The following is a 25,515-nucleotide window of genomic DNA, read 5'->3' on the forward strand; positions in this document are numbered from 1 at the left end:
CGTTTCTCTTGAATAGAGAGATTAGATAACTGGAAATTGCCTTGTGATGTTTCTGCGTATGCAGTTTAAAAGAACAGTGTAGTTTAATCACCTTTCACTAAGAGATTTTAACTAAAAGACCTGAAAGTGTTTTTGTTTTTACCCTGGGCTCATTGAAAAAAAAAAAAACTTACTTCTACCTACATTTTTGCAAAACTTCAAATGTATCTATCAATTCACTGCAGAGTTCAGCTGAAATGAGCCCTGGTGTTTTTTTATTCCTTTTCACACATATTATATGGTTAGAGTAATCAAATAACAAATACTTACACAATATTATGTTATGACCTTAGTGCATGATTTGTAAACTTATTAATACACTTTCACGTTTGTATCTTGCAAAGTAAGCTTGCTCGGTAGCTTACCTGGTATGCAATGCAGTTGTGATGTGGCTTGTTCGGTTACGGGTCCAGTAAAACATGAGTAATGACATTCGATAAAAGACTTGTAGGAGCTAAAATCACATGGTCACTTTTTTATCTAATGTTTTCTTTTTTTCAACAATATATCAGTTAGGTTTTACTTCAAGCAAAATAGCTTATAGCACCGCTCACTGGACATTTCAGTTCACGACACTTCCCTTCCGATTTGCCAAAAAAAAAAAAAAAAAACTAACATAAACCACAATAACTCAATGCACTTACACTTTCTGACACTTATATATTTACTTGGCACCTTTTACTCTTGCAATCTGTATGTGTATGATGTATTTTAATTTATATACCATATTTTGTTTCACAGGCCATGCAGCGGGAGGGAAAGGACATCAACATCACGCAGGTCATGGACCGCTGGACCCTGCAGATGGGCTACCCTGTCGTCACCATCAGCAAGAATGACAGTCTTGACAACAGTGTCACCATCTCGCAAGAGCACTTCGTTTATGACACGGATGCTAAGATCCAGAATCCTGAGCTGTTCAACAAAAGGTAGTCTGCCATATGTCAATCATGAGAGGTTGTTGCATGAAAATGAAACTCCATCAGTCCCTTGACATTGATTCTCCATGAGCTCATACATCATCGCAGAAATCCACCATAATATATGGAGCAGAGGAGTGTACTTCAAGTCAAGTCAAGTCAGCTTTATTTATATAGCGCTTTAAACAAAATACATTGCGTCAAAGCAACTGAACAACATTCATTAGGAAAACAGTGTGTCAATAATGCAAAATGCAGTTCATCATTGAATTCAGTGATGTCATCTCTGTTCAGTTATATAGTGTCTGTGCATTTATTTGCAATCAAGTCAACGATATCGCTGTAGATGAAGTGACCCCAACTACTTAAGCCAGAGGCGACAGCAGCAAGGAACCCGAAACTCCATCGGTGACAGAATGGAGAAAAAAACCTTGGGAGAAACCAGGCTCAGTTGGGGGGCCAGTTCTCCTCTGACCAGACGAAATCAGTAGTTCAATTCCAGGCTGCAGCAAAGTCAGATTGTGCAGAAGAATCACCTGTTTCCTGTGATCTTGTCCTGGTGGTCCTCTGAGCTATAATTAAAACCTCTGTTTTTTTCAGAATTTAGCAGTAAGAAATTACTCGTCATCAAGTTTTTTTATATAGACTATGCAATCCATTAGTTTTTCAAATTGGTGTGTTTCACCGGGCGCGAAGAAATATAGAGCTGAGTATCATCAGCATAACAGTGAAAGCTAACACCATGTTTCCTGATGATATCTCCCAGGGGTAACATATAAAGCGTGAAGAGCAGCGGCCCTATTACTGAGCCTTGAGGTACTCCATAGTGCACTTGTGATACATCTTCATTCACTGCTACGAACTGATGGCGGTACGTTGGCTGAACACTGCAATACTGAATAATGTAAAAAGCCTATAGTCAGTGATTCTCCTCCCTGAATTCACTGATAGTTTCCTGTGATCAGATCAAGCTCAGACTGAAAAAAATAATAATAATCTACAGTAGTTCTGTAGCTGCAGAGAAGAAACCATTTTCATCAAAAATTTGATTAAACATTAAGTAATTTTGGAAGAAATACAGAATTATAGACCATCTGGAGATTATACGCACAGCTAGACAGCAAAAAATTAGCCTAGTGCCCCACAACAGCATGAAGACTCAAAGGATTTCCTTGCTTCCATCCAAGGGATGTGAACAGTTTATTGCTTATAAAGCATACCTTTAGATGATTGTCTTTATCGCTCCTGCTAAGAAAAAAAAAAAAAAAAACTAGCTTAAACTTGTCTAAAATGGTTTGCTGGTTTACAATGGCCAGTCAGCTAAAATCAGTACTATCAACTATCTTAGGCTGGTTTAGGATTAGCAGGAAAGTAAGAAATACAACAATTCTATTTCACAACATGTTCATGCTCACAAGCTATCAAGCAGCTATTAACTGAGCATTTCATTTATTATTAGCGACCCATGCTAACCCGTCACTGCCACATGCTGTTTGGCACCCGTCTGCGTCGTCACGGAAAACTGCTTCTGTCACTGCCAGATAGATTAGTTTAATTCTTCGTTAGAGTGAGATGAATAATTCAAAACTGCCTCTGATCCGTTTTAGAAATCCTCCTTTTGTTTTGGATCAGACACTGTTAGCAGCACAAGAATTGAATCAAGAATTGAATTTTAATGCTGTGCTGTCAGTTTGAGAGTGAGGTGTGTGTTGTTAGGCCGTTTTGCCATTTAGATAGTGACAATGTTTCTTAATTCAAGAACAATATCGGTGCCAAACACCTGCAATTTGAGGAAATGAGCTCCTGAACTTGTAGCATGTAGCTGAAATATTCTGAATGTGGTTTTCTGACTAAAGGTGGTTAATAATGGAATCTGTTTATTAGAAGTAAGAGATAATAATTATAATTCTAGTGAGCATAATTTCTGTCATCAAAATCATCTGATTTATCATCTGCAGATAATCAAAGTCTTTTTGCTTTAATGCAGCTAGGCTAGCTCTCCACATCGAGCCATCTGGTGTCCTAAATATGAAACATGCAGGTAGAAATCTGTATGTTCCGGAGTTCATTCGTTCCACCTTCATCTGAATATCTCCTCCTACATGAACATGTTTTCTGAGTGCGGTGGTCTTCTGCAGAGGCGTTCAGAAGCAGAACTGTTCCAAGAATCAATAGGAAAGCTGTGTTGCGAGTAAGGGGCGTCTCTTTCAGCTGAGGGGTTTTCAGCTGAGTACCAGACAACCTGCCAGAACGCAGCGGGATTTGGCACCTTTTTTTTTTAATGCAGTGTAACACCTTCAGGCTTTAAGCCAGCCTAGCAAAATGTGCTGACAGAAACATTGGCAGCAACAAAAGAAAACAAAGAAGGTCAGTTTGAATGTATTTCACATTCCTTCAGTATGTTTCATATCCACTACCATCTCATTAATAGAGGGTCCACAGTCTGTCTGGAGAGTTACAAACTCAACAGAAAACAACTGCACATTGATATTCTGTTAAAGCAGCTTCATAATCCAGCTAGCAAAGAGGCACACATTTGATGTGCTAATTCAGTTCCTCATTCAAAATCGCAATAAAGGACTCTCTTTTGGATTAAATACAACTTCAGCTGTAATGACATCATCTTTGGTCTGTTATTTATTTCCACAGTATTTAATTTTGACTCGCCCTTCAGTTAGTAAAAAGAACAGAAAATATGATGTGATAGGCTACTTATAGTTGAAACCTAGCATTTTTAAAGTAGCTTATGTTAAATGGTTTTCCCCAAAGGGTGTTGTATAGGTCTTGTAAGTTGTATTTAATGATAAATATTTCTTTGAAATTGTAACGGAAGCCTATAACACTTGCATTTTTTTCAGGCCCACAGTTTTCCTCTTCCGTATAAAACCTCAGTATTAAGTTAGGCATTAATAGTGGATATAAGGTTAAATATAAAATGATCACCCTGTACTTCAACACACTGAAATCAACAAAGGACCATTTGGCACATCTAAGATAGTTTTGTAGATCCTGTGCTTATTTTCACCAGTGTAAAAAGTGTATAGCTGAACCCGTTCCTTTATTAACGCCTTTGCAATGGTATCTTACCTGACTATTTGTATTTTCACAGCACAGATTGTTATAGAGAGCACAGGTGATATTATAGAGAATATTAACATCTTATTAGCACTTGAAAGCACAAATTAATTTTATCATTGCAGGCTGCTTGACTGTAATGGGGACGCGCTGTTACTCCTGAGAATTCATTTACAGGCGGATCTGAGTCTTATTGAGTCTTATTTTGCAGGTATGTGTTGATATGCTTGAGGCTGGTGTGTAACTGTCAGACTAATTTGTGACTGGAGGTTCAGGGTCACGTGGTTATGATCAGATCCCCACAATGAAAGAATATAATTAAGATTCTGGCAATAAAACTGTCACTACTACTGTTACAGTGAAGAAAATGTTCCTGCTCAAGTTAAATACTTTAGTGATCCTTGAGGAGAAATTTGGTATCACTGCAAAAATGCAGAACACACAAAATAGATATACAGTACTATACATATATATATATATATATATATATATATATATATATATATATATATATATATATATATATATATATATATATATATATATATATATATATATATATATAGACTCAGAGTATAGAGTTGGAAACCTTAAGCAGTGCAGTAATGCATTCATGTGACATCACTGGAATGTGTCTAGACTGTTAACAGTTCAAAACACACATACACATCTGAACCGCAATGTAACATTAACTACAGTATGAAGATGCATCAGCTTGAACACCACTGGGCATATAAATGAAGTAGAAAAAACTGTAGATGTAGAGTTTCTTTCATAGCAAGGAAAAACAGAGCAGCAATGTTTAAAGCGACGAATGGTTGATTTTCTTAAGTGTACATAAAAATAAAAAACTACAACTACAAATGCAATGTATGATTAAATAAGATCACATTTAAACCTATATTCATGTGTGATCACTTGTAATTGGATAACTTTAATAATATGAGGAGTAAAAGTGTCTTTTCAAGTAAATTCTCAAATAATTATTAGACTTCACCACTTCCACGATTTACAACTGAATGAATTCCTGGTGTTCCAGAAATCCATCACCAACCTCTGTTTAGCTGGTGTTTAGCTGCATGTTGCTCTCTGCAGTGTCAACAGATTTCCTCAAAACCAATCCCAGTCTTTCTTCTCTAACCCATCCAGCAGAACATCTTTATCTTCTTTTGTCCATTTCTTCATGGTCTCAGTGGTTTTAAGCCACTGCTGGATGACTGACTGAAAGTCTAAGTCTGTACAACATCACTGAACACAGAAGCTCAACACTAACTCCAGCATGTGTGAATCCATGGAAGGTTTCAAATGAACACACTTGTGTTTTTTTCCTCTCTTCTGTGCAGCTGGTGTTGGATAAAAGTGTTGTGAGGATCTATCGCACATGTTGAGCCACAAAAGCCCCCAGTGACTCATTATAGACTGCAAGAGCCAGCCGTCCCTAAAGAGAGCCTGAGATATTATCGCACTCGCACTGAGAGACAGTGAGACTGAGAGATCACATCCAGTGAGAGAAAGAGAAAGAAAGAGAGGATGCTGGTTAATCACAGTCATTTTGAAATGTAGACACATCCAGACAACAGCTGTTACGCTTTTATAGTAGCAATAAAGTTCTAAAGGTTTAGGAATTTCTTGGTAACTTTTTATAATAACTTTAATTAATAAATCATTAACGAGTATTATATAATGCTTAATGGATCATTAGTTAATATATATTCAAAGAGTTAGAAACATGAGATAATGTGCTTGCTAATGTTTGCTAATCAACTTATTAAACTCTAGATAGTGTTCAAACAAATCATTATTTCATGTTGAAATGCTTACAAATGTCATTAAACTTTCATTTCCATATCAAACACTACAAAATATTTTAACAGATATTATAAAATGATTAAAAGCTTGTGTTAATGCACAACACTTTTGCTGCTATGGGTTGGTTAAAGGGTTAACAGTGTACAGTGGTCAGTTTGATTATAAGGAAACATGGCTCAGTCTGTTCAAACTGAAAGTTTGCTAACATTTGCATTAAAAAATCGTATGTTGGTCTTTAGGAAATGTTTAGTAAGTTCATTAGTAAACATTAACAAGAACATTATCTCATATTTCTGGCAATGAGAATATATACTAGCTAATGACCTGTTAAGCATTATATCATGTTTGTTAATGATATATAAATGAAAGTTATTATGAAGTTTTACCAGCAACTGAACCTCAGCTAACAAACATTGCTTCCTTCCATAAGCATAACATGATGCTCTCACGTCTCATCTCACATGAACACTTTACCCGTATGCTGCAGAGACTGAAATCTTGATTCGTATTTTATCTAAAGCTCTGGGCCATAACACAAAGTTCCTGAGGGATGTAAATAACGATGATGATAACAGACGCTTCCACAAATGAACATAAACATGAGCCACCAAATTACCAGCCTGTGGAGAACTTTCATTTTCTTTTGCTTTCTTCTCTTGTTCAATCCCACTGATGAACATGAGTTTTATGTAAATGTATCAGTGTGTGGTTTCATCTGAACACACACAGATGCTTCTATTATCACTGGAAATCATAAGTATTGTTATATCAGCGCTCTTCTAGCACAGCATCTATCTCTATAGTGTCTTTACAAACATACACATTTAAATACTGTTTCCCAGCAGGATCATATTGCTTCATCTTATGCATAATGCCTTCCTGACTGTGCTTTAGTTTCCACTGTGATATACTGCAAACATTCAGCCCAGTAACTCCAGCGTCTGCTGTATCCATCGTTTTATTAACTATTTAACTATTTACTATCTTTAAACAGAATCCTCATTTCAGCTTATTCAGACATAATTAAGAATACAATCTTACTGAATGATTTGAGGTGGGTCACCAGCAGCCTGAAAAGTATTCCTGTCTCAGGAACTAACACAAATCCCTAAAGATCAGCTCATTCCCCACATCCGAGACTGATGTCATAAAATAATCCAGGCTGCTCTTCTCATATTAGATGACTAAGGTTTGACATTTTATGCTGAAAATCTGGTGAGTGTCTGTGTAAAGTTCACTGCCACAATGCAACGGGGCTATGAGGGTTGACAGGGTGTTGCTATGTGGTTGCTAAGGTGTTCAGGGTATATTTTTAGCATGTTGCCTCAAGATACAATATTTCTTATCACAATATCTTGTTCTAGCTAATGAACAAAGCTCTTTCTTTAGCAGTTAGCAGTATGCTAAGTAAACAAAATCATTAACGCTAACCGGAGGCATTTAGTGATAAGCTTAGAGATTATGCAAAGCTGCTAACCAAAGGCAAACTGAAAACACAAAAATGTATTGTTTTAAACATTTTTACATTGTTAATATAATGTGATATGTAATTTATGAGACATTCATTATCATATTTTCATGATTAAGTATAAAAACAACATTACGTATAGTTTCTGTATAAAATCTAACTAATGACACACCTTAAGGGAAATGTGCTTTTCCCTGCTTCCATTGTGATTGATTGCATATTTCTTTTAGTAAACAACACATTCTGAGTAAAAACTAATAATAAAAAGTAGTTTCACCACCATGTGGCAAAAGGCCCCCAGTATTAGTGCAATACTGAAGTTATATGTTTTGCATAATATCAAAGTTAATACTTTTTCTCAGTTAATGAAATGGCTTTGTTGAGGAAGGTGGAAAACTGTGGAAAAGTAAAGTTCAAATTGCATGGTTTAATGATTCGGTCTTGCATTAGATCTCATAAGGTTACAGTGTGTATTAGTGTTGGTCAGCTCTGCTGTGCTCTTGTCGTCTGGGTTAATTTACGCTGGCAGACAGCAGTCCACGTCCACCTGTGTGTCAGCCATTTAGACAGCTGAAAGAGGGGCGGCCATCCATAGTGACAGCTGTCAGACAGGCTTTTACTGGATGTGCACTCATACCTAGGGATGTTCATACACACACTAACACATGAAAGCACACACTCACAGATGAATCGATGTCAAAATGAGGTGGCGACACAGAACATGACAACGATCGGGTGACGAGTGATACACAGCTGTGTGTGTGTGTGATAGAGAGATAGCAAAGCACTCTGGGAAAGAATGAAAGCTGATTTATTTGAGCTTTGACATTGCTGGGCTTTCTTTCAGCTTAACAATCATCTGATATTTCTGATTTTGTCACTTTGCCTGCTTGTGCCGAGACAGAGAGGATATCGTGCAAATATAGCCCACAATCGCATTAAGTCGTGGGAGTCCGTATGTGTAAGATTATGTGTGTCATACAGTAGGTTTCTGCAGCAGTGGCATTTAAACCCCTGAGATCAAATAGAAGCATTTCAGCTGTTATTTCTCTCTTTGTCTCATTTTAGCTTCCAGTGGAAAATACCGCTTACGCTGGCAGTGGGAAACTCCAGTCACATATCAGCAGAGACCATCATTTGGGTCTCCAATAAAACAGGTACCAGTTATGCCTTAAGTTATTATTGTAGCCACCAAATAAAAAAATAATAACATTTTTTTTTTCTTATACCTACACGAGTGTACACCTCTTATTTCAAAATGTTTTAAAATTGATTCTTCTTTTGCATTTTTTTTTTACAAATTTCATGAATAATTAATTTTGTCACACCATGCATGTCACACAAAGTAATTTGTCAGTCAACAACTAAATTTGCCTCGTCATAAAAATAGCTAATTAACACAATATTTTAAGAGACTTAATGACTTTGACAATTAATGGTGAGAATCCCCGTGAGACAATTTCCAGAATTTTACTTTTGACTTTGATTTGCCAAAAATTAATAATAATAATATTAATAATATTATTGTTATTGTTATCATTAATACATACAAGATTAGAGATAAAAATAAAAGATTATGCCCAACTACATTATTTTAATAAAACATTTACTTTATAATATTTTCAGCATACCCTTAGATTTTCGACACAATTATCAATAAGAATTTTAAACCATGGTATATTCAAGTTATTGTATTTATTACATTTTTCAGTACATTTTTAGATATAAACAGAAATCTGAATGCCATGTCCTTGACCTATTAAGTCCACGACTGCTGTCAAATCACCCAGCAACACATAAAACTACAGATAAAAGTACAGATTTAATTGGATTTCCTCATTAAATTTGACTAATTCTGCTCCTGAGAGTGCATTTAAGTAAATGTCATTTTACAACACATTCAAAATACTATTAATCTTTGAGTCACACAGTCATGCAGCAGCCACATGTCCACCATCATTCTATTATTTCAATTCTGTTCCATTCCTTTCCTCTCCATTGGGAGAACCAGGTGGATTTTCAAAATTCCAAGAGCCAGAATTGAATTTGGTCTGTGAGTGATCCGTGTGGCTCAGAGCTCAGAGTTCCTCTGATTGTGAGACCATTTAACAGCCTCCATTTTCTTCTCACCTTCTCTGAGAGACAGCCCTCATCAGGGCTACAATGCAGATCCACAGCGGCATGTTCAAGAAAGACTTGAAAGTCATTAGTCTTCAGTGACTCTTGAAAGAAACAGAGGCTATAACATAGAGACCCCATTTAAATGCATTAACTCACCGCCTGACTCCTGCAATCTGGCCACTGATGGTTGGATGCTCCCTGGATCACGATACACTTCAAATGCACTCAAAAGCACTTAACCAGTGTATTTGTTATCCATGAAAAAGCACAAGGTCTGGCTGGAATATTACAAGATGAGAACGTGTCAGACACATTAGATGTTGTGCATTACAAAATGCTGAATGCATCGTCTCTTCCTATACATTTTCATGCTGGACTGCTTTTATGAGATGATAAATGCACTGAAAATTGCTAAATATATCAGTACATATGAACTATAACAAGCAGTTTGTATAATTTTCGGTTATATTCAATTAAAAATGCAGTCAGTTTACTTTCATTCCGTTAAATGTTTTAAACACGTTTCTTTAATGATTTTTATTAACTTATTACTTTCTGTTATCTAAGTGTCTAGATGTCATTTGGTGCCATGTGTTTCTGCTCATTTGCATGTGAGTTGAGCTACACTGAGCTGTCAGAAGTGTCATTAAACATTTGTTTCATGTTCTTTTTTTACATTGTGTATTTATAGAGACACACAGAGTGGGTCACGTGGACGGTGAGACGTGGTTGCTGGGCAACATCAATCAAACAGGCTACTTCAGAGTAAACTACGACCTTCACAACTGGAGACTTCTGATTCAGCAGCTGATGACCAACCCAACGGTACAGCTCCTACAATGCTGTTCTTCAGTCCTCTCTCAGTCCATCATCTCTCCTTTTTTGAGTATTTCCCTTGAGTTTTCTTTCGACTTCTGTCACGATTCTTCCTTTTCCTCATTCTCCTCCTCACTCCCATCTATCCTGCATGTTTCCTGCTGCATTATAAATGTCTCTACTGTTCTCCACCGGCAGATCATCTCCGTGGGCAACAGGGCTGGTCTGATTGATGACGTCTTCAACCTGGCGAGGTGGGTTCTGTTTGTTACACGGCCCCTCTGGAAACATGCAGAGTCATTCAGAGAGCCTGAAACCTGCACTGCAGATCCATTTAACATCCTTCAGACCATCCTTAACATCCTTCAGAGACACGCTGGACTATTCAGACTAATTCAGCTTTATTTGTGTGGTGCTTTTTAGTGTCACAGTAACTGTCACATTATTTCAGTGGACCTACAAGTGAGAAAGCACTTATTATAATCGTAAGAAAAAACTCTTATGGCCCTATTTTAACGATCTAAAGGCAAAGTGTAAAGCGCACGCCACAGGTGCACTCAGGGCGTGTTTTGTATATATATATTTAATTAACCTACAAAAAAAATGTATGCATTGCAATCCTTTAATTTGTAATATTCAGCATATTTGTGTGCTGCTGTGCATCCCTGTGTTTAATAAGCAGTGTGTACGCTCTTTAAATAACAAAGAAAAAACATTGCGCCAGACTTTAGATCAGGTTTGAGTTGGTCTATGGCGCAGTCTATTTTCAGCTCCTTAAAATAGGATTGCGCCAGCAATGCACCTGAAGACACCTCTTTTTTAGATCAGCACGCCCATGGGCGCAAAATATGCGCAAATGCATTTGCTAATTAAACGACGTGGCGCTGGACGGGAAAATGCGAACGGCACCGGACTGAAACTAGCAAACACACTTGCGATGCGCCTTGCGCCGGGTGTATTATAGGGCCAAGTCTGGATCAGTTCAAAACACATCAGCCAGATTTTAAAATGAAACATTTAATCTCTAAGAACTTTACTATGGTCAAAATTAAGTAATGCACAAATACATTTTGTTATTCAATGAAAAACAATAATAATTGTTTTTAACATTTTATTATATATACATTCAGAAAACGCAATAAAACTGTGTATTAAATATATAGATTTTTTTATTTTTTTATTCCTGAATCACACTGAACAGGTGAATCAATAATTTCTGAAACCTTATTTCCCTAAAAAGCTTTTGATTATACTGGAAGATTGTTCATAGAAGTCAGTCCTCAAACAAAGGGTCTTGTAATGACTAAAGGTTACAGCAGATAACAGTGCAAATTGATCCTGGGATTTCAGAAGGTTACATCACGATTGACAAATCTGTATGAAAATCAAAGTGTTGCAAAACTGTGATTTTCCATTCATAACACTGATTAAAATAGCATCACCGGACAATGTTCAGATATTTGTTTAGCTAATGCCAGATGAATCAATTTGAATGTGATCATGTCATATTTACCAGCTGTAGAAATGCATCAGCAGTAGTAGATGCATTATGTTTTCTGTAATCATACCAGCAGTTAGTCCTAAGTACTCAGTCAGAAACATTTAGCAATTTGGCACCAATAACACCTCTGCTTCCATGTCCATTGAATGTCAACTTCCAGTCAATTTCAGCAGGAGTGGTTTCTTCATTAGGGCGATAGGACGATGCACCACCAAACTGCGCAAGGGAGGGATTTTTTTTTAATAGCACATTCAACCATAGCTGTCACTAAGACTTCCCGTTTGTTCTGCCACTCTCTCTCTATATATATGGTCCAGTGTTAATTTTGACACGAAATTTTAATTTAGTTTTAGTCTTAGTCTTTTGACTATAATTATTTTTAGTTTTAGTCAAGTTTTAGTCATCTGATTTGTTTTAATTTTAGTCTTATTTTAGTCGACTAAAATTGCTTGGTATTTTAGTCGACTAAAATTGCTTGGTATTTTAGTCGACTAAAATTGCTTGGTATTTTAGTCGACTAAAATAAGACTAAAATCAATAACAGATTTACTAGACAATTTTTTACAGCTGGTATAGGAAACAAACTTAACCAAAATATATAAAACACAAATTCAACTTTATTTCAACACAACTGTGTCTTTATTTAGATTCAAAAGCTTTTATGCAGGCACAAACACTGTCATGATAATGTAAACAATAACTAGCTGCCAATTGACCATCAATAAAAGAAAAATAACGTTAGGTCCAGGACCTTAAAGCTTAAAGCTGAGCTGAACAATAAGTGCATACATTTAAAGTAAATATTTAATAAGTTGGCAGCTAGGTGGATAAAAAAAAGTAACAAGATTTTATAAGGTATTCATTTGTCTAGCAATATTGTATGTTTTAAATACTACAATAGATTCTGAATAGATCTGCTAGATTTGTATGTATAATGATAGGATGTGAACATTCATGTTTCACATGACTAATATAGAAATATTTGTGATATTGTCAACAAGTAGAACATTATAAAATATACTAAACATTAGTATTAATCAAATGTATTTATCATGATATTACGTATTAGTATTGTGCTCTCATCTAACTTGAAGAAGGGGCTATTTTACAGTACTTTTCAGTTCGTAATATTTAATGCTACAACATCTACGCACTGCAGTCTTCCAATTTTGCTTAGCTCAATAAACAAAAGAACATCGTTGTGAAATTACATTTGAGAAAATGTCCGGGTGGCTCGTCTGTAAATGTCTTTTCAAATTGGTGGTGTTCTTGCCACGAATGAGCGCTCCGCGTGCTTTACGCTTTGTTTTGTTTTGTTCGTTGTCAAACGTGAAGTGAGCTGTGGACATTTTGTCGCTCTTTTCGACATCACCTCTTCGAATGCCGTCTTCCCGGGAGCTCATTTAAAAACTGAAAACCTTCGCTTCACGTCTCAATAAGTCAGGCTCGGATTGGTTCTCTTCTCTCATGCAGTCTGTTCCGTTTTGCCGGTTCTTTTGTTCATTCCTCGCATCTCTCCCGTCTGCTGATTTGATTTTCGTCACAGTCTATTTTCGTCTCGTCCTTTATTCGTTGACGATAATGTCAATCAATTTAGTCATAGTTTTAGTCTCCATCAGTGCCTTCTATTTTAGTTTTCGTTTCGTTTTCGTCCGCAAAAATATATTCGTGATGAAAATAATGACGAAAATATTTAGTCAACGAAATTAACACTGATATGGTCCAATCATTGTCAAGTCATGTTCTGTGGAGTGCCGGCCCTTTTTGGGCGATTTTACTCTGGCCGAGACCCGCCCAGATTGCTCATAGACTGTCACACAAAGAACTTTTTTTTTTTTTAACTGCAGGTACTGCAGAGCCATCTCTAACACTAATATGCTTTTGTAATCAAATGTAACCTTAACTTGTGCAACTGGTGGGAACAAACATACCCAAGAGGGTTAATAAGAGATATGAAGTCAGGACTAGTCTGTATGGGCTGAATAAAGCAATTCGGTGAAGTTTTGATGGATGATGATTGTAATGGAGGTAAAGAAAATTACAGTGATATACAGCAAAAGACAGAATTTGGCTCAAAATCAGACATACACTTAACGGCCACTTTATTGGGTAAACCTTTTCAATTGCTTGGTAACACAAATTGCTAATCAGCCAATCACATGGCAGCAACTCAGTGAATTTAGGCATCTAGATGTGTTGAAGATGACTTGCTGAAGTTCAAACCGACCATCAGAATGAGGAAAAAAGGGATTTAAGTGACTTTAAATGTGGAATGGTTGTTGGTGTCAGACGGGCTGGTCTGAGTATTACAAAAACTGCTGATCTACTGGGGTTTTCACACACCACCATCTCTAGGGTTTACGGAGAATGGTCCGAAAAAGAGAAAATATCCAATGAGCCGGCTGTTGTGTTGGCGAAAATGCCTTGTTGATGTCGGAGGTCAGAAGTGAATGAGCAGACTGGTTAGAGGTGATAGAAAGGCAACAGTAACTCAAATAACCACTTGTTATAACCAGTGTATGCAGAATACCATCTCTGAATGCACAACACATCAAACCCTGAAGCAGGTGGGCTACAGCAACAGAAGACCACACCGGGTGCTGCTTCTGTCAGCTAAGAACAGGAAACAGAGGCTACAATTCACACAGGCTCACCAACATTGGACAATAAAAGATTGGAAAAACGTTGTCTGGTCTGATGTGTTTCGATTTCAGCTGCAACATTTAGATGATAGGGTCAGTATTTGGCGTAAAGAACATGAAAGCATGGATCTATCCTGCCTTGTCTCAATGGTACATTTTTAATGTACAATCCCTTTATGACTACAGTGTACCCATCTTCTGATGGCTACTACCAGTAGGATAGTGCACCATGTCACAAAGCTCAAATCATCTCAGACGGTTTTTTTGACCATGACAATGAGTTCACTTTACTCAAATTGCCTCCACAGTCATCAGATCTCAATCCAATTGAGCAGCTTTGGGATGTGGTGGAATGGTAGATTCACATCATGGATGCACAGCCGACAAATCATGTCAGTATTGACCAAAATCTCTGAGGAATGTTTCTATGCCACAAATAATTAAGCTAATTCTGAAGGCGAAAGTGGGTACCACCCGGTACTAGCAAGGTATACCTAATAAAGTGGCCAGTGAGTGTAAATCACAAAGTTTATGCCTGACCTTATTATTAATAATAGGGCTTGCCTGTTGTCATGTCTCCTTCAGACAACCAAGTTGGTGATGTGTTCAGCAGGTGCCCTCTTATACTTCGTGGCACCCACCTGTGACGTCACATGTGGAGTTGTTTCACACATGCTTCAGACACCTGTCCTGCTAGCGGCAGTTCTCCAAAGTGTTCACAAGAGGATGCATTATCTGGTTTCTTCTTGGGGAACCTGCATAAACCAAGATGTTATACTTGTTGCGCTCACTGTTGTACTATTATTTTAAATGACAGGGGGCGATGTGGAGTAATTGTCCTCTAAAGCCAACGGGAATCGAGTGAGAAGTAGTTTGCCAGTACAATATTCAAAATTTGATGTCTCGTGACGAAGGAATTAATCAATTAATTGATTTATATATTTATTTATTTTTATCTGCAAATTGATTACTATAGGTTGTGGGTCAGTTTGGAAGAGTGTGAAATCTGTTTGTTTTTAATACACTTCACCAAACCCACTCTACAAGAGAATCAAAGAATGAAACCCAGTAAACCTTGAGAATATTATATATGAAATTAAAGTAAAATATATGGCTATGTTCGCCCATCTATGCAAATATATCTTAATGTATAGACAAAACAGTTCTTGACAAAAGAATAAGGTTAATCACAGTCTGTCACGTCAGTTTATAGAGAATGAATACTAAATTAATTCTAAATTAATTATAATTCTATTTTTGTACAATGAAAATAAAACGTGCTTTACTTAAAAAGCCTTGGAAAAACTAAGCAAAAAAAAAAAAAAAAAAAAAAAACATGCTTTGTTTTCCCTCAAAGCCTCAAAAAGCACCTGATGGAGCTTGTACAGTACTTCACCTCAAGCTGCTTCCGATTCACACAAATGCCAGAACAGATGTGCCTTTTTGGCCAGAGTCACCTTAAATCATGCAGAAAATATAGGTTTGAGAATCGTTCTCAATCTTGAACTTGGTAAAACAATTATCGTCATTTAAACTGTTTCAAGTCTTAATACTTTTCCTTTTTATTTCTGATAAATCATACTGGATTGTATGCTAAAATTATTGGACGTGGCACTCTACCTAGAAAATTCTCTACCAACCGCTTCAGTAAAACCTTCATTACTGACAGATGCAGTTCTTTTACTGTAAGTCTTTTTTCTCCTTTAGCCTAGAGGCGTTACTGAAGAAAACCCTTTAGCTCAACAAGATGAAACCTGCGTGGAGACTATTGAGCTGTAACAGCGATAGTGGATAATAAGAAAGCGAGGGAAAACCTCAGTGTTCCCATCTTTCCACTGCTGCCTCAATGTGTCGATCCGTCAGAGCTTCATCAGCAGCTGGAAACTCACAAACCTCCATTAATGTGAGAGGAGGAAGAGACAGAACGATAAAGGTAGATGGAGGGAAGAGCACTGCTTTCTGATAGAGGGTCCTCTGAAAGTTTATAGTGCCACAGGCTGCCAAGCTGCCATTAGTCCCTTCAGGAATGACTGTTCTCCCTAAGGTCCTCTCTGTTCAATACAAAAACTCTCACTCATTCTGCTTAATGAAAGAAATTTTAAATCGCTGGCAGCTAGAATCAGAAGGGCAGCCAAATCAGCATTTGAGTATCACTGATGGACTTTCTTAATCATTGAATTTTTTGTATTCAGATGCTGCTTTGTACAGATTGTGAAATTCAGTCATTTTTATTCTTCCACCAAACTAAATAAGGAAGCTTCCAGATGCTCTGCTAGCATTAGCTCCACTGTTCATCATACTGAAACGACAGGCTCATCTGCCGACGCTGTGCGGCTCACGTTGAGCTTGACAGGAGTCTAACAGGCATATGGAGAATTGTGTTTTTGGCCACAGATGTTTCATGAGCATGGTGATTCAGTCAACTGACGACAAACCCGCAGGGAAACTTGTCTATATTGCCATCACGTTGGGCCGAGAATGGAAACCTGTTTCCCTGGATTGTGGTACGTCATGTTCATTTAGCCTGTTAATTCGGCTCTGCCTTGTTTACCGAAAAAGCTGGATAATTGAAACTTAACAGGACTGAAGGCAAATCCTTTTGTTCCTGAGTTTTGATTTCAGTCTGGTTTGTACATATTGTTTCTCTCTGCTGTTGTTTACAGCTAATCCTAATAAATAGGAGTGGTTGTTAACAGTATGTATTATTCAACCTCAGGGTGCAGATCTGTAGAGTTGGTTATTGGCTCTTATGTACTTGAAAAGTGAAAATTCCAACCTGCATTAAAAACGGCATGTGTAGAATGTCCTGTTTCTCTGAAGATTACTGGGATAATGAAGAGTGTTCATATTACTCAATGATCAATACTGCCTCACAAAGCTCAGTCAGCCTTTATTGTGATTAGTAATTACTTGATCAACCGAGGAGAAAATATCTGGCATTAGTGGAGTTCAAGAATAAAGATCATAATTCAAGTGCATTATTAATTGATGTATACAATGATTGGGGTAAATGCAAAGCTTTTCATCTTTCTTAAAAATATTAGTATTTTCACTAGTAATTAACTATTTGCTTATTAGCATGCATATTACTAGCATATCGGCTTGTTATTAGTACTTTTAAAGCACAAATGAATGGCTTATTGGCAGAATTGTACCTTGAAATAAAGTGTGATCAAAATATATTTAGAGTGTTTATTAATATTTTCTTGAGCATCAGCTCTATGGAGGTTTTGTTAAGTTTCATAAAAACATAGCTTATATTTCTGCCTGTAGTCAACTTTCATGTATATAATAAAAAGTCCCTTTAAGGCAAGTCATTTCACTCAGCGGCCATCTTTGAAACAACACTCAGGTATGCAAGTGCAGCTCCTATCTCTTTGCAGGAGGAAACATCAAATTCTCTAGTGACGTGATGACTTATCGATTGGCTCTTTTATTCAGAAGGCGGGGCTCCCTTTGATAGAGCATTTTTCTTATTCTTTTCCTTTGTCACAATATTTTTATGCACGGAGAGGGATCTCATTAGATCTCACATTAGTCTCAGTGATGGAGTTTCGTAATAGGCCTGTTTGAAATGCTCAGCTAAAGCTCAGACTAAATGAGCTACAATTACAGGCCAATTTAAAAAGCCAATGATTTATTTAGGAGACAGTTATGTTACTCTTTATATACCTATGAATTAAGTTTCCATTAGAATTCTTGGGTTTTCTTTCAATTCATCAATGGTTGCTGACGATCATGTTACCAGACATCACCAGCTCTCATTGAAAATGAATGATGTCAGGCAATTTTAAAGAACCACGCACTCTAATTTTCACCTTGCTCTTCTTCTGGAGTGCTATTATCAATGATAGATGGCCTTCATGCAATGCAACACATGTTTTTCCGAGCTTGCGTGTGTACTGGCACGTTCCTGAAGCGTGAGAGTGATAAACTCATTCATTACTGTGCTCGATAAAACAGCAGGGAACCTTCAATGCTTCATGACAGTGTTATGGTAATGTTGCGTTTATATTTAATGAGCATTTTCCCTCCGACCTTCGATAAGAAAACTTAATAATTTAAAAATACAAAAATGAAAGTAAGTTTTATGTAATGTAGAAACTGAATGGTGTAAATGTGGTAATAATGAAAATGTCTAATTTGAATGAACACATCAAATATAAAAAAAAAATGGTGCATAAAACTCAGATATACAGCTACATTTAACAAATTCAGAATGAGAAATTATTCAAGCCTGTGTGTTTATTTAGTCTATTAATTACTGGTGTTTAACTCTCAGTCACTTTCTAGAGGTCAGCGTGACCAAACGAGATGTGATTTGTGCTGTCTACCAGCCATCACTCACTTCCTCTTTAATGTGTTGTGACAGGGGAAGTCATTGCAGTGATTTATGTGCTACTGTGTCTTTAAGGGTCAAAGAGGAACACAACATGATTAATGCACATGCAATGTGATTAAGCTCTTGACTGAGTGAAAACGGCATTCCTCCTGCCTGTGTACACATCAGTCAAGAGAATATGCATTGAACATTTCCCTGTAATCAGTGTGAAAGAATGACAGTCGATGAGTGTTTCAAGTGCCTTGGCTTCATTATAGGATGATTATTTGTTTATTTTATACAACCAGTGCTCATTAGACCTCAGTTTAATGCTTAATTCTGTTTGGCTGACACAATGGTTTTGATTTATTTTCTATAACCGCGCAGCTTTGAAGTAGTTCCAAGTCTGTTGACCCGGTTTCTAAATAAGATATGTAATCAATGCTGTAGTTAAGTGGTTCACACCATGCTTTAGACGAAAATCCTGACAGATTTTTTCAGGATTTTCAGCAGATGAACACATGTGTATGTGGTAATCGTAGTAAACTGAGAATTATTGACTCCAGACCATTGAATTATTGAGAATTAATACATGCCTGAGGTGTAAAAGCCGGTGCTTTGGTTTTGCATTAACTTTAAATAATTTGACAGTCTAGAGTCAATTACTCCTGACTTCTATATATCTGTAAGACAGACAAAAATGCTAGTGTCAATCAGATAAAGCATTTCTGAGCTCTTAGTATTAAAATATACATTTTTTTTTACACATTTGAGCAATACTTTTCAATGTTTCAATGTTCCATTACCATGTAAAATAGGGCAATTTGATTTCATATTAAGATTTCGTATTTAAGGGCCATTACTTCAAATAACTTCATAACTTCAAAAGTTAACGGCAGTTTGAAGACTCACCATTCTTCTCTAATATATTTACAGGCTGTTCAAAGGAAGAAGAGCACAATTCCTGATCTTAATTAGACACAAACCTAACCTACATGGTATAAATTCACCTTTGCTTAATACGATAAACAAGTGTGCTTCTTTTTTGCTGAAACAGATTTTAGTTCTTCGCACCCTCAAATGTCTCCTGCTAATGTTAATGCAAATCAGTTTCTTAGAAAATGTTAAAAACCTCCTTGGGTAAAAGTGAGTATCTGTGCGCAACTGTGATTAATATCCCAATTAAATGTGTGTTGGCTGAATCCATCCACAGGAATTTAATGAGTCCATTTTCAAGTCTGATCACTTCCTTTTTCGCCTGACCTCTGATAGGGAGTGCTTATGTGCCCTGCATGAAATTGAGAAACTGAAATAGACAGCCAAGGCTCTCTGGAAGAATGTACCCATACATACATTCCACTGCGGTTTCCAGCTGAAACAAAGACTATCATATTTTATTCCTTTTCAAACTTAAATTCCAATTTGAAAGTGTCACAAAATTTGCAAGAGGCAACATAATATTACTTTGCATAAAGATCACCTCAGTAATCTTTTTCCAAAGAGCCTGGGTTGGAAATACACTCTCATACGCAACTGTGGCCCACAATTAGTGCTACTCACATGAGGCGCGCTTAGACACAACTGACAACCTAACAGCAAAACACTCAAATAAGCATAAAAAATATAAAATAACACAGATATAACACTTGAAAACAATGCTAAACTTTTTCAGGACATTACTATGTTGCTGCTATGGTGTTCTGACCGGTTGGTTAATGTATTAGTGGCACTGTGCTTGCTAGCAATCGTTCTTTAGATTCAAAGGCTCATGGAAAGTCTTGTCTTTCTTGTTTTTGGTCTAAGGATATTGGCTGCCTCTCTGTTTTTTCGTCTCTCATAGGAGGGTTGTTGGCATTTCAAAAATGGCCGAGGGGAAGAAAGGAGAAGACATTTGGAACTTTTAAAAGAGAGCATACAGTATACTTATGCAAATTGAACACGAGCCGTACAGGAGAAGCTGTTTTTTGATTCTAACAGCACATTATGACTCCCCACACAAAGCACAATGCCTGGCAGTTATTCTAAACAAATAATGATGAACAAAATGAACTGTTTGAAATCAAATGTTAACAACATGTCTACCAAAGGGGAAATATGCGTAAAAATGAGCTGCTAGTGTCTGATTCTGGTACCCTCTTTCTTTTCTCTAGAGCGGGGTATTTGCCCCAAAACATCCCTCTGCAGATGATCTCATATTTGTCTCAGGAGAGCGAGTTTCTGCCGTGGCACGCTGCTAGCCGAGCTCTTTACCAGCTGGACAAACTCCTGGACCGCACTGAAGACCACAGCCTGTTCAGCGTGAGTCTGATCTCAGATCAGTTTGGTGTCTGGTGTATTTTAACCTTGACTAGTGCAATAAGAAAGACACAGCTGATATCTAGCAGCATGTCTCAAATGACTTCACTCAACACCAGACAGATCGAACTCAGAACTTCCTCCAAAACAGCAGCAATACAAGTGTGCTAGTATGCAGTGTGCTAGTATTCCATTCTGAAGACAGCCTAACATGACAGTGTCAGACATGTTCTCTGTTCCTCTGGCTTATGTCTTGCCTGTCCACCTGCTTTCACATTCATTTATCACTTTGTTATTCAGAATATCACTCAAACGCCTACCCACAATCCCTCAGTGCGCATGAGTCATTTCTGCCCCTCCTCTGTAATGGACGACCCTTTAGTGTCAGCAGTGAGAGTGTGAGTGTGATGAATTTAATATCATCTTCTCTCTATTTCTCTCCATCACTGTGTTAACTGTGAGACAAAGCAGATGTTTAGAATGTAATGCAAGAAAGGAAACAGCTGGAGCAGATTAGTCTGGTGCCTTCAGTCATGAGGCCAGGTGTCTCAACCTGCCAGACCGTACCCCTCTGTGTGTGTGTGTGTGTATTTTGGCCTGTTCACACACAAACACAGCAGCATCACTAATCGTCAAACTGAGGTTAATCTGTTGGCAAAACAAGAATACGTCACTCAATTGCTAACAGCTTGAAAAAGACACCTGATTAGCTGTATGGTCCACCACAGTGTGGAAAACAATGTCCTCTACCAGCGTTTATGTGCTTTTATCCGTGCAAGTGTGTGTTAAGAATTGAATTGTGGCATGGCAGGAGAGCATGAAGGCATGAAGGAGAGCAGTCGTGCTAAATCAGCCATGACAATACCTGCTGTGACATTTCCCTTAATAATATTCCCCTCACACACACTTCTACGGTACACAATACAATACAAAACAGTAAAAAAGTCTAATTATAGTTTAAGTCCTCGTCTCAACATGCTCACATACTCACTTTTTCTGCCTTTTGTTTTGCTTTACTTTGTGTTTTGTTGTATTTTTACTTTTGCTTTAATAATTTCTTTGTTTCCCTTTTGGTTTTGTTCTGTGCCATCAGGACTATGTTCTAAGACAGGTGGAACCGAAATATCACAAGTTGGGCTGGCCAGCCACTTCCCCTGACGGCTCCTTCATGCAGGTGGCTTATCAGACCCAGTGAGTCTTGAATTTCACATTTCTTGAATTATTTATTACAGTTATAATCTTATATGTAGTCTGAGTAAGGACACTGAATTGCAAAGTGTAAGCCAGACATTTTCCACCTCAGAGATGGGAATGACCTCAGTAGACATGTATTTAATGTTTCATTTCCCTCCTCCGCCATCTTTAGCTGCTAATGCACTTCCTTCTTTCCTCCTCAGAGAGTTGCAGAGAGAGGTGATGATGCTGGCCTGCAGTTTTGGAAACAAACACTGTCACCGGCAAGCTGTTTCTCTCATTTCAGACTGGATTTCCAGCAACAAGAACAGGTGAACAAATTTAAAGAGTGACATCCACACACAGTAACATAACAGAACCAGTGTTTCTCTTCACTGGACTGACACCAAGGCAAACATATAGCAAAGTGGCATAATGATGTTTGAGGTTTCAATTAATTGAATTGGTTAAATCAGAAATGAATTTATCTAAATCATTGATTCAAATCAGACAACTCTATGATTCACTAAACCAGCCCAAAATGCTAGTTAACTCTTAACCACTCACTTGACTGAATCAGATTGGATGGCTACCAAAAGATGGTTTGTATAGTGACATGTAGTTAAAGATGCTCTTTCAATTTAGTTTTTGCTCTTCAACCAAAGAAAAAGTACAGGAAAACAATCAAAAGACATCCATCCCATCGTTGCGAAACCATACTACAAAAGTGACAGCTAGAGTTGTTGGGTTGAGTGTTGTGCTAGTATGTGTGGGCAATTTAAGGTCAGATCAATATGTTCTGCTCATAAAACCTGCCAAAATTCATACAGTAGGAGCTTTATTCCAAGTGTACATGACAACACACATTTGTTCATCTAATTAGTTTTCCTTGCTTCCCACAGCAATGTTCTAATGCATGTATGCAGTATCACACCGTCAAACACACCATGCCACCGGCAGGGACTAATGACCATAATGGAGAATAAACAGGATTGTGGGTGTTTGTTTGTGTATCTGATGAAACGGCTTTACCCTGCTCAAGATACTGTGTTTGTCTACTTTTTAGGAAATTATTTTTTGTGCTCATGCCAAACTGTTGGCTGCATGCCTACAAACACATGAAAGAGCACACACACACACACTACATTGTATATTGGCACCCTCAAATGCACTGGAAATTTGTCTGCTGGCTTCTATTATATCGTGCCCTAAAATTGACAGATAGACCTTAAATACGCACACAGTTGCTTTATGTGTTACATATTGACATTGGCTTCAAATAATATGCATTTAATGACTTCTGAGGCCTCTGACACAACTCTAATAACAGTAGGCTGCAGTTTAAAAGCTTTTTGGCCTATTATTCTTGCTTTCAATATGTGAAATACACACTCAGTTGGATTCAGCTAGTGTTTGACCTGCTCAATCAGATTTCCCACTCAGTGGCTCTATAATAATTACCCTGTGGAGTCCAGTGTGAGGTTTCTGATCATGTCTGAACAGACAGGAAGTCTCTGTACTGAACATAATCTCCCCTGCTAGACATATCATCACGTGGACAGGTTAGTCTAATCCACTGGCAGAGAACCAGAGCTCATGAAAGTGTTCCTATTTGTGATACGTTTTTACGGTTTAAGGCATTAAGTAGATAGTTTTAGCCAGAAAAACTGATAAAAACGATTAGGTTTCTCATGTACAACTGTCAAAGTCAACAGATGGCAAGAAATTAGTTCTGAAATTAAACAAATATGCCTTTCTTCTCCACTGTTTTACGTTATTAGTCATATCCTTTTGATACTTATTACTGTGTATTATGTCAAAACTGTTCTGAATAGTTCCTCTGATCTGACAGCAGAAGTCTGGATCTTCCAGATGTGTCCTTCACTGTCCTTTTCTTCAAAAATGACCTCTAGTCCTACTGGGACAATAAAAGGAATCTGTTCAGTATGATATTCAGGGATGAGCACACCATAAAGAGGAATGCGTTTGACCTTTATATCTTTTTATGGTTTAGGTGATGATAATGTCACAGGGATGACCCAGCAACGTTTATGAGCTGCAAAGGCAACTTTCAGGTCACTGAACAAAAGGCTAACAAATCCTCCTCATGTCCTCCTCTTCTATTAATTAAAAGCAAGATACCACAGACTAAAAAAAATAAATAAAGAAAACTGAAAAACTAAAGTCAGACAATTCTGCTGAGTCTCAAGCTAAACTGCTTTTAAGTGCAGCTTTAGTCTCTGTTTGAAACAAAGTCTCACACAATGTAAAATACTCAAAAGGACTATTTTGTACATTGTTTTAAAACAGTAGTGTCTCACAGGCATCTCGTAGAATCTCATAACAGCCATCTATTATAAATGTGTTGCCTTCACACAGCCAAATATTAAAGCAAATCTAGCTTTTAAATTCAGGTTCCAATATCAGAAGTAAAAACTAGATTTATGGCTTATGTTATCTCCCATTTTCGTTCTGAAAATGGCTTGAAAAAAAAATATTCCAATATATTGACAGCTAACGGAATGTCACAAACATTATACTTTAACTGTGTTTCTGAATTCACTTATCGTTCCTGTCAGTGGAAGTCATAAACAAGACATCACTTTCACAGGTGTGGAAATTTCAGTCTATACGCTCCAATTGGTTGTGACATGATTTCATATCTTACTGGAGGTGCCGTTTTCTGTATCGCTACGTTGAAAACTCCCAGAGGCTCCGACGGCTCATCCAGAATCAGCAGGTCTTTATTGCGCTTTGTTTGAGCAAATCAAAAGTTCAGTCATTGTATCGGCGCGGCTCCTCCAGAGGTTTAATGTTATTTCTTCTTCCTGTACGAATATTACATGCATCGCCTCACAGCCTCAGATGCTTTTCTCTCTGTGTAGCTCGACTGTAGACTGTTATTATTTTCAGAGATCTGTAACCAGATGATATCCATGGGTCCATAGAGGGCTCTTACTTTTGACCGATATATTGCTAGTCTATACATATTGCACTGTGACTCACTTTGGGAGGCCTGCAGTGATGATTTTGGGTCAAATTTTCCCCACTTAAATGATGACTTCACCAAAGATCATCGAATTAGATCAGCTGGTGTTATTATGGACATTTTTCGCTGTGACAGAATTCAAGTGATTCAAAGTGACTGCAGACAGCAGAAGAATACTTTGACAAAAGCGATCTGTTTTGAATCTAAAAGTGGCTTTTTATTTATTTATTTTTTCCTGCATAGATATTTTGAGTGAAAAGAAGAAACAGAAAATACAGGGTAACACTTTAGGGGACACATATACACTATTAACTAGTTTTCCCTCACAAAAATCCTAATTTGCTGC

General features: G+C 37.3%; 1 protein-coding gene across 1 annotated transcript in view; it reads left to right on the top strand.

Annotated features, from left to right (window-relative positions):
- The window catches only part of LOC113048225 (thyrotropin-releasing hormone-degrading ectoenzyme), a 110,399-nt gene that overhangs the window by 77,643 nt on the left and 7,241 nt on the right, over window positions 1-25,515 (top strand). Inside the window, exons 9-15 of the mRNA XM_026209880.1 lie at window positions 781-968; window positions 8,380-8,468; window positions 10,124-10,257; window positions 10,447-10,502; window positions 20,863-21,010; window positions 22,101-22,198; window positions 22,405-22,512. Coding sequence (XP_026065665.1) covers window positions 781-968; window positions 8,380-8,468; window positions 10,124-10,257; window positions 10,447-10,502; window positions 20,863-21,010; window positions 22,101-22,198; window positions 22,405-22,512 — 821 coding nt within the window. The remainder of the gene's footprint in view (window positions 1-780; window positions 969-8,379; window positions 8,469-10,123; window positions 10,258-10,446; window positions 10,503-20,862; window positions 21,011-22,100; window positions 22,199-22,404; window positions 22,513-25,515) is intronic.

Source organism: Carassius auratus, chromosome 29 (genome assembly GCF_003368295.1).
Source record: "Carassius auratus strain Wakin chromosome 29, ASM336829v1, whole genome shotgun sequence".
In the NCBI taxonomy this organism is placed as follows: Eukaryota; Metazoa; Chordata; class Actinopteri; order Cypriniformes; family Cyprinidae; genus Carassius; species Carassius auratus.